Source organism: Aythya ferina (assembly GCF_964211825.1).
Source record: "Aythya ferina genome assembly, chromosome: 1".
NCBI lineage: Eukaryota > Metazoa > Chordata > Aves > Anseriformes > Anatidae > Aythya > Aythya ferina.
The window spans coordinates 2,895,513-2,904,874 of NC_140296.1; the positions used below are offsets into that span (position 1 = coordinate 2,895,513).

At 41.2% G+C, this 9,362-nt stretch overlaps 1 protein-coding gene across 14 annotated transcripts in view; it reads left to right on the forward strand.

The window, feature by feature from the left end:
• Positions 1 to 5,915, forward strand: part of EMSY (EMSY transcriptional repressor, BRCA2 interacting) — a 39,691-nt gene extending 33,776 nt beyond the window's left edge. For 11 of the 14 annotated variants that reach the window (XM_084506081.1, XM_084506073.1, XM_084506083.1 and 8 more), the window contains 3 exons: positions 935 to 1,498; positions 2,335 to 2,841; positions 4,364 to 5,915. In XM_084506081.1, coding sequence (XP_084362207.1) covers positions 935 to 1,498; positions 2,335 to 2,841; positions 4,364 to 4,558 — 1,266 coding nt within the window. In that variant the 3' untranslated portion in view covers positions 4,559 to 5,915. The remainder of the gene's footprint in view (positions 1 to 934; positions 1,499 to 2,334; positions 2,842 to 4,363) is intronic. The other 3 variants (XM_084506077.1, XM_084506078.1, XM_084506085.1) reach the window with 2 other exon arrangements.
• Positions 5,916 to 9,362: the final 3,447 nt, after the last annotated feature.

Sequence of the window (9,362 nt, forward strand, 5' to 3'; positions counted from 1 at the left end):
AAAAAACAAGATTATATTTAGACATTTATGGTAAGGATCCCAAGCAATTGTGTAGCTTATCCCAAGCTGGGGAGCTTCTGGAGAAATATTACTGAAGCCATGCTGCTGCCTTCATTCAAAAACTGATGGTTTTTGTCAGTCAAGTACAATCGATTCCCACCCAGTGAATGCACGCTGCTCAACTCTGCAATGCTTTAACCTCTGGCAGCCTCAGCTGTGGCCCAGGGCAGTGCCACGTTAGGGTTATAAACCCCCTGCAAAGAGGACGTTGTCACTGATGTTTGTGTAGGCTGCTTCTTCCTGCTGGAGTCACTAATTAGTATGTCTGTACCATGGTTTACAAAGCACAGTAACTCTTGCTCCATCAGAAAAATTAAGCGATGTTTGTGCGATGCCCAAGAAAAATTGTAATAAAATTTTGAGGAGGGAAAGAAAAAGCAGGACTTGTACTGAAATAGAAAGGATAGATAGATAGATAGATAGATAGGTACATGGGGAGCTGCAGCAGAAATCATGGAATAGGTGGCAAGGCTTTCAAGAGGCATAGTAAGAATTTGTGTAGATGTTCTGGTTTTGTGTAGATGTTCTGGTTGAGTAGCTACTGATTCAACCACCTGCTAATCCCTGCGCCTTCCTGCTCAACTGCCATGCAGTTCTAGTGGTTTTGAACCTCTGTCTGATGCAAGCAAGGGCTACCCAATCTCCATTGAGGATTAGCTATGTGGTTAATGTTGTCACTTGGGGACTTGCCACATTTTAAGGTGTTAAAATAGCTGTTGATTGCATAGAAACCTTGAATTCTGCATAAGGGTATACATGAGTTGTTAGATAAGTTGAAGTAGTACAGCTGAAGAATTAAAATTGTTCTTAGATTGTGCGGCCTTATAATTTGGATTTCTCTTTACTAACTCACTCTTCGCTTCTTCTTCCTAAGGCCTTAAGCAGTCACACTGCGTTCACCAAACACAGTGAACAACTTGGAACGGAGGAGGGAGAAGTGGAAGAGATGGACACCTTAGATCCTCAGACCGGCCTGTTCTACAGATCTGCCCTGACACAATCGCAGGCACAAAAACAGCAAAAACTGAGTCAGCCGCAGCTGGAACAGACTCAACTGCAAGTGAAAACTCTGCAGTGTTTCCAGACTAAACAGAAGCAGACAATCCACCTGCAGGCCGATCAAATCCAGCACAAACTCCCACAAATGCCCCAGCTTTCCATAAGGCATCAAAAGCTAACCCCCCTGCAGCAAGAGCAAGCACAGACCAAACCAGATGCACAGCACCCCCCCCACCACATGATGGCCAAAGAAAGGCAACTCCCTACCTTAGTGGCACAGCCACAGCAAACTGTAGTACAGGTGCTTGCAGTAAAAACCACGCAGCAGCTGCCCAAACTGCAACAGGCACCAACGGCACAAAAAATCTACGTGCAACCCCAACCCCCCCAGAGTCAAATGCAGCTACCTGCCTCTTCAGAGAAACAGCCAGCAAGCCAGGTAACGGAATATTGATAGCATGCAAAATACACGTCGCTATTCAAGGAAAAAATCAAAACACCAACCCTGTCGCTGTAGCAGTGTTTTGTCCTGGCAAGAGAGAACTCCTCATTCCGCTGGTGTTAATTACCCCCATCAGAAGGTTGACACTAGGAAAGAGAAGCACATGTTATAGGGGAAAAAAAATCCATAGAGCTCACAAACGTGTTTTGTTGGACAGTTTTTATGAATTTCTGCCACCATTGGTGCATGGAATTTGTCCCTAATTATTTTCTTTTATTTTTTTAGATATGACACGTTATTAATTTCCGTTCCCGTAGCACTTTTTATTTCTGTGGAAATAAAGATGAATACACTGCAGTCTCCAAAGGCTCCATTGTACGTCTTCCTTTGTAGTTTACATCTTCCTGAAGTTAAATGTCTTTCATGTACAGGAGTAATTTGATTTTCCTTGGGAGGGGAAAACAAAAAGACTAAGAAACATGGAGAAAAAAATTAACTCCAGAATTTTTTTTAGCCCTTTCAGGAGTACATGTGAAAACAACAGGGTTAACAAACATCACAAGGGGATGTAAATCCCAAAGGAAAACGAGGCTGCTGTGGTATTATACTGCTACAATCCTTACGTAGCAGCCCAAAGAGCTGCTTTCCCCCAGGCTTCAATTATCTGTTACCATATCATTGCTAATTCCTTTGTTAAAACACTGAGTTTCAACTGTCTTCCTAAGAGCAAGTATGTTGTTTGTGCCATACTGTCCTTGGAAATGATGATTAGATTTTTCAATAAAAAAAAAAAAGTCTAGCTGTAACATGCACAACAAAAATTTGATTTTCAGGTGCAGCATCCAATTATAACGCAAGGATCCACAGTTACAAAGATAACTTTTGAGGGGCATCAGCCTCCTTCTGTTTCAAAGGTAGCAGGTGGCAGTTCCGTGCCCCAGCTGGCACTGCCGGTCACGAGCCTATTTCCCACGCAGGCATCCACGAAGACAGCAGTAGCAGACGTTTTGAGAATGTCTGTGGTGGAAGGTGATACAAACGTAGAAACTGTGATAGTGGAGCCCCCCAGCAAGGCCGCGTCCACTAGCACACCTGCTAGCGAAGCAGAGGCGTCACCTTGTACCCAGGTGCCGAGGGTGGCTGCAGTAGGGATGACGGCAACTTCCACCCCCCAGCAACAGCCGTGTAAAGAATCCAGTTCAAGTCCTCCTGCTGCTGGTCCTTCTGTAACAGAGAGGAAACTCGATGCACAAGGAATGCCTACAACAAAGCAATTTATACACATTCAGAATATATCACAAAAGAAAGCTGAAGAGAGCTCATCAGAAATTGTTATCCAGGTAAGCGAAGACCAGAGCAAATGAGACAAAGGTTGAGCAGAGCAAACTCGCTTTGTCTAATGTGATGATAGCAACTGAACAATGTTCGAGTATTTTTTTTCTTCAGTTTTTGTGTTTTTTCACTCCTATGCTTGCAATGGATTGCTACTTCAAAGCAGGTAGCTCTTGTTAAAATGAGTTTCTCCGGCACTATGTCATTCACAGTGTTCCTAGTGTCTTCCTTTGTTTTTCTGTTGAGAAAACAAAACAAGCTCATCTCTTACAAACCTCCCTTTGAAACGGTTAAAAGTGTGACCATCACCGCTTACTATGGAACTGTCATCTAGAATTTTTTGATACCTTTTAGAATTACCTCCGAGTATAATAATTAGGGCAAAAAAAAATGAAGTAGTGGGTTTTGGTTTATGTGGGTGGGAGAGTTCAGCAAATATGGTCTGGATTCACAAGAAAGTTTGTTAACTTTGCATATGAAGTCTTGCCACTTTGGAGATAAAATGACTATAAATGCTTTGAATCGTTGCCTACCTGATGAATATTTTTAATTGGTTCTGTTGTCTTTGATATGATGTTTTATGATGTAATACGTGTTCAAAATGTCAACTGGTGAAGTATTTAAGTCATCTGAGGACTCGGTGTTATAGGATGAATCTTTGTAGACAAGTTGGCACTGTATATGTTTACAGAACTGGTGTGGATTGAAATGGTTTTGTTGTGTATCGTGTTACAGTGAAATGCTTTTGACGGGGAAAAAATACTTGTGTACAGAACTTTCAAATTTTTCATGTTACTTTGTCAAAATCTTTATTGCAGCTAACTTTTTGCTTTTGTAGAAATCGATTTTGTACTAATTTTTAGTCCTCATTTCCCTAAATAGACGAAGGTAGATTTCTATTTTACTTCGAAACTGTGTATTTTGAGAATCTGTATCGTTTACCGTTGTGGCATGCTACAAGCTTTTCCAAACCAAAATACTGCCCAGAACCTTGAATTGTATAAAGATGTAGAGTTAATTCCTAGAACCAACAACAGCATAAGCAGAAATAAATAGCTTAGATCCATTTTGTTTCCTCAGCCTCTGTGCTACTGCAGCTCTGAAGCAGGGTCAGAGCTGGTATCATATCATGTACAGGAAATACAGCTAGTCCTTAAAACTGAAAGTCAAGTCTGAAACAAAATTAGAAAAAGTTAAGGCCGATGAGAGTATTCTCTCTGCTTTGCATGTGGGGAGTGATGGGTGGTGGATATCGGTAGTTTAGCTGCTGGAAATCTGTCACAGACCTGTAGTGAAGATCCAAGCCCAAGAGCAGTGCCTTACCAGCAAGAGCATTCAGGTTTTTATCTTTTTATCCTGTGAAAGGGTGCTCTGAAGCTTTGGCTAATGTAGTGTGAGATGCAACGGGCCTTAGGGAGGAGTGCTCTTGGAAACCAAATTGCCCCTTTCCATGAGTACCTGCACTTGCACAGACACCTTTACCTGCAAAAGCTGTGCAAGTTAAAACTTAAATCTCTTTCTTTCTTTCAGACCATCCCACAATATTCCATCCCTTGTCACTCCAGCTCCAATGTGGTAGTGGAACCCAGCGGGCTCCTGGAACTCAACAACTTCACCAGTCAGCGCCTCGACGACGAGGAGACGGCGATGGAGCAAGACGTGGACAGTAGCACTGAGGACGGCACCGAGCCCAGCCCCTCACAAAGTTCTGCTGAACAATCCTAAGGAATTGGGACACGGGAGTGCACTTTAAAATATCTTGGGATTCGAGTCTCCAAGATGCCCTCGTATTGTGATGTCTTAGAGCACTTTGCCTATTAGAGTCGTTCATTGGACCCTTGAAGCATCAGTGTGTTTTAACAAGACAGTATTGCAAAAGCTGCATCTTAAAAATCGTTTCCAAAAAAAAAAAAAAGAAAAAAAAAGATGTAGTTACTGAGATATAGTAAACCTGTGACAGTGGAATGTACTCCTGTTAACAAGCAAATCTGCAGCGAAATCTACAGCTCGTGCTATCGAAGCCTTTGCCCAGGTACTGAAAGAGCTTTCAGTGAAAAGGGATCCTTATTTTGCTGTGTCTTTTTGTTAGCTGTTGAGCAAAACACCATCAAAAAAAAAAAAAAAAAGATGTTTAATAAATATTTGTATTTTTAAATAGCATGTGAGAGAAAAAGTGTCTCTGACAGTGCTGGAAAAGCCCCAGGAATTTTGGAATTGGTTAGCTTTCTTGCACTTGTGCTCACTTAGAGTTAAGATTTTTTCATAAGCCGAAAAATATAGTTTATTTTTTTAAAATTCTTGTTGGTGAATGTTTGGAAATAAGCAAAATCAATAACTGATAGCAATGTGGCTTTGCTAGTGGATTTTTGTTTTCATGCTTTACAAGAATTAGGGTAACAGTGTATGAGGTGTTTCTCTGTGCCATAAGCACGTGAAATGCTCATCTACTCTAGTTAATCTGTGATTATTTATTTAAATATGAAACTTAAAGTGAGGCCAAGTTGTTTAAAAAGTTCCTGTTAAACAGGCAGGTGTGTAAATTCTAGTACAAAAGAGGTGCGGGGGATGTATTTTGTTATAAATCCATTTTTCAAAATTGGGGGATAAGCGGTTCAGCATCTTTCAAAGCTGAACCCCCGAATTTAGAAGCGAGCTAAGGCTTTTACAAATCTGTATTTTACTCTTACATGCTGTTTTTAAAGTGACCATTTTGGGGAGTTTAAAAGCTGAAATCGGTGATGCAGCGGTAGGTTTCGGAAATTAGCCTTATGACTTGGCTTGTCGAAGCAATACATTGGGTTTTTTGTGATAGTTACAAGCCGCAGAGAGAGGTTTGGGTTCGGATGGGATAACAGAACCGGTTTTAATACATTCTGCTAATGAAGACAATACTTTTTTTTTTTTTTTTTTTCTCAAATGTATATAAAAACACGTTTTTAACTGTTTTGTATAGATTTCATTATAAATAACTAAGCATTTTAAGACTTTGACATATCATTTAATTGTATATACATCTATCAGCCTAACTGCCCACTTTTTGGTGCTGAAGTACTACTGTAAGTAGATTTCATCCAAAGTCTAATACAGTTTTTGCGTCAGTCTTTTTTTAAGCTGTGATTTTACTGTTTATCTTGTAGTTAGACTAAATTCCACCTTGAGTAACTCCAACTAAAAATACAAAACCTAAAAAAAAAATACTCATCTTACTTGTGCTGAGTATCCAGCTGCATAAGAGCATGCAGTATCCCCTAGATGGTGCTGTTCCTTTATAAAATAACCCAAGTTAGATGAAAAAGCAAGCTCCTGTGACTTTCATGCAGATTTTTTTCCTTCTGTTTTCTCTTCCATTAATATCACAGAGTCATCTAGGTTGGAAGAGACCTCCAAGATCACCTAGTCCAACCTCTGACCTAATACTAACAAGTCCTCCACTAAAACATATCACTTAGCTCTACATCTAAACGTCTTTTAAAGACCTTTTAAAGATTAGTTCTAAAATCATGCAGTTTATTATGTGGAGAGGTATCCTGATAAATACAACATGAGGAAATGGTGGAGTGGGAAACTATTTTTTGTATTACCTTTATGTTGGAATAGGTACTGATTTGATTTCTGTGCTACTTAGGATGGAAGAGGACATATATGAAGTGAAACACAGCTTAGGTATTCACCTAGTTAAAACAAAATCACCCTACCTGTGTGCTGCTGTAGGTGGGTCAGGTTGTGGTAGCTATTTGGGAGCTGTTACCCTTGTTTAAGGGAAATAAGCAACAAGAGGGACTAAGTTTTGACCCAAAAGTTCCCTGTTACTACAGAATGACAAAAAGCTATTAAATACAGATTCGGCTGCCAGTGAGATTGGGCAAGTAGCCTGTTAGGCTTTGCAGGTGCCAGCATAAGGCATCCTCTGTAGTTTTCCATACACGGTTCCTCTGGCTTGGATCAAGTTTTCATCGTCACCTTGGATCTTGTTCCATTTTGAGCATGATGTTTTATGCAAGGATTTTGTTTGCACCTTTAACGATGACTTTACAGCAAAGGCACGAGCGGATCTGCAGTGGAATATTTGACAGTTCCTTGAAGACAGCAAAATCCTGAAAAACAAGTAGGCTTTTAGCGTTGCCATGAGAGGTAATTGTTGTGTAAATTGGCAAATTGAAGCACTCTGGGGGGGGTATCTAAGGTTTGTGTAAGGCATTCAGGAAAAGGACTGTTGAAATCAGTGTATTCAGGTTACCTTGAAATTCCTCTCTCCATTCTTTCACAGAGGAGATGTTTCAGATTCCCTTACTTTGTTGTTCTAGCACTTTAAACCACATAAATAACTTTAGTAATGAGGAATGTACGAGATGAGCTAAGCGTTAGGGTCAAGTTGTTAATTTTTTCCTAGTTGATTTCTGAGAAGAGTTGCAACAAGACATGATGATGCTCGGGGCTTTTGGCCTTCTCTGCATGGATTTCGGGCACTCATCCTGCCCTGCAGATGTGCAGAGTTTTCATACCTGTCCCTGAAGTCCTTCCTTCATCCCCCTGCAGCCTTGCATCCGTTCTCCACAGCCTCATAAATATCACCGAGCTGCTAAAAATAAAAGATCAGCGCGCACAGTAACATTTGCATATCCCTTATCCCTAATAAGCCGCATCGTCCTTCCTGAAATAAATTTGATGACCGTCCTTGGAACAGAATAAAGGTGAGCTACGATGATGATCATAGTCGGTGCTCCTGGGAATTGGCAGGTAATAGGCTTGTAGCTCAGCGGGAAGCTGGGGGTGAGTTGGAGAGCAAGTGAAAAAGGACTGAAGAGTTGCCTTGAATTCAACATTTTAACAAATGTGCCCTGGCACTGCAATAGTACATATGTAAATCAATAAAATCTGATGCAGTAAAAGTTGGAGGAAGTAGTGAAATAAGGGAGAGGTTTAAGGATGTCATGGAGAGCTATGTTTCCTGGAAAGATTTGACCATCGGGATAAATGCATGTTCAGTCTTTCTACTGACAAAATGGGATTTTGAAATTTGAGAGCAAAATGGAAAACCAGAAGCTGCTTGAAGAAGTGAGGAATGTCATCTTACGTGTGGAGGACCCTTTGAACAGAATGCTTGAGTAAATAGGATTTAAAAACAAAACAAAACCAAAGATCTTTAGAAAAATCAAAGTCAGGAAAATTTGAGACTGTACTTTTTTCCCTGGGTGTGTGAATAGCTGTGAAATCTAAGACGTGTTTCAGAGATGAAACACCAGTTTTGGATTCCCCACAGGGGCACAGAAAAGGCAGACAGTTTCAGCTTGGCAGTGTTCAATCCTGAAAAGGCCGTTCACAATTTTTAGGGTGCTGAGCTAGAAGAATCTCACTACTCAAAGGTTTGTCTGTGTTGGCCGTAGTCTGTTTAGTGCCCATCTGGCCATACGAGGCTTGGTACTTGTTCCCTTCCCTAGGTTCAAGGTAAGCCATTAGTGCTAAAGAACAGCCTCTGCAGTTTCCTCCAGGCCACGGGACTTTGTTTTCCCCTCCACCAAAGCCCGTCCTAAAACCATACCGCAATTTGTGAGTCTCGTTTCTTCACGTAGGAATGCAAGACTTAGCTTATGGTAAGTTCAGAGGTCGATATGATGAGCTTAACAAAGAGAAAGCTAGGCAAGAAGTGCTTTGAGATGTATTTGTGGGTTCCCGAAAGAAGAGAAAGAAAGAGAAAAAAAGAAGAAATTTTCTGCAGTGGCTCCTTAGTCTGGTAGGCATGCATGGAGATAGAAACCTGCAAAAATTGTTTGGGCTCTTCCAGCAAACACGGGCTGCAGGCTGAAATCCAGAGACCTCTTCTGGACATCTGCACGGGCATCTTGAAGCTTTAAACGATGGAAATCCCATCGTTGGGTGACACATTTTGGAACTCAAGGCACGTGTGGCTGGAAATGAAGGTAATTGGTGAGTTTGGGTGGGTTGTGGCGGAGGTGGTCGTTCCTATGGCACTGGGATGGGGTGTTGGAAATGAGTACCTGAGAACTTGGTGGTTGTCCAGCAGAGCATTTCTAGAGAAAAGAGTCTGAATTATTTGGGGTTGGGACGATATAAGCACTGGAGGCTATTTGAAGAACAGTAGTGTAGCCTCGAATCATTTTTGGAGCATGAGACTCTTAGTTGTCAATAAATATTAGATCAGTTCCTACTCAAAATTGCATACAACTTTGGCATTGCCCAGTAGTTGGCCACTTCTGATAAATCTGATCATTTCTTTAATGACAAATATCTCAATATTTTTCTCAGCTTTCCGTTTGTCCGTAAACTTCCCTTAGCAGTGCGGAAATTTCCTGGGACCCCATTTTCTGTAGCCACGTTTAAGTTGGGTTTTGTTGTTTAAGAAACAAAAGCAAACCTCATATTGCTTACCTGGGGTGAGTAATTAGGACTTTGGTGTTACCAAAAAACCCTTCAGAGGGCAGCAGGGCACATCAGCACGTCTCTCACGGATATTGTGTGGGACTTAGAAGAGGTTTTGTCAGTCGGGTGCCCAAATTACATTGCCTCCTCT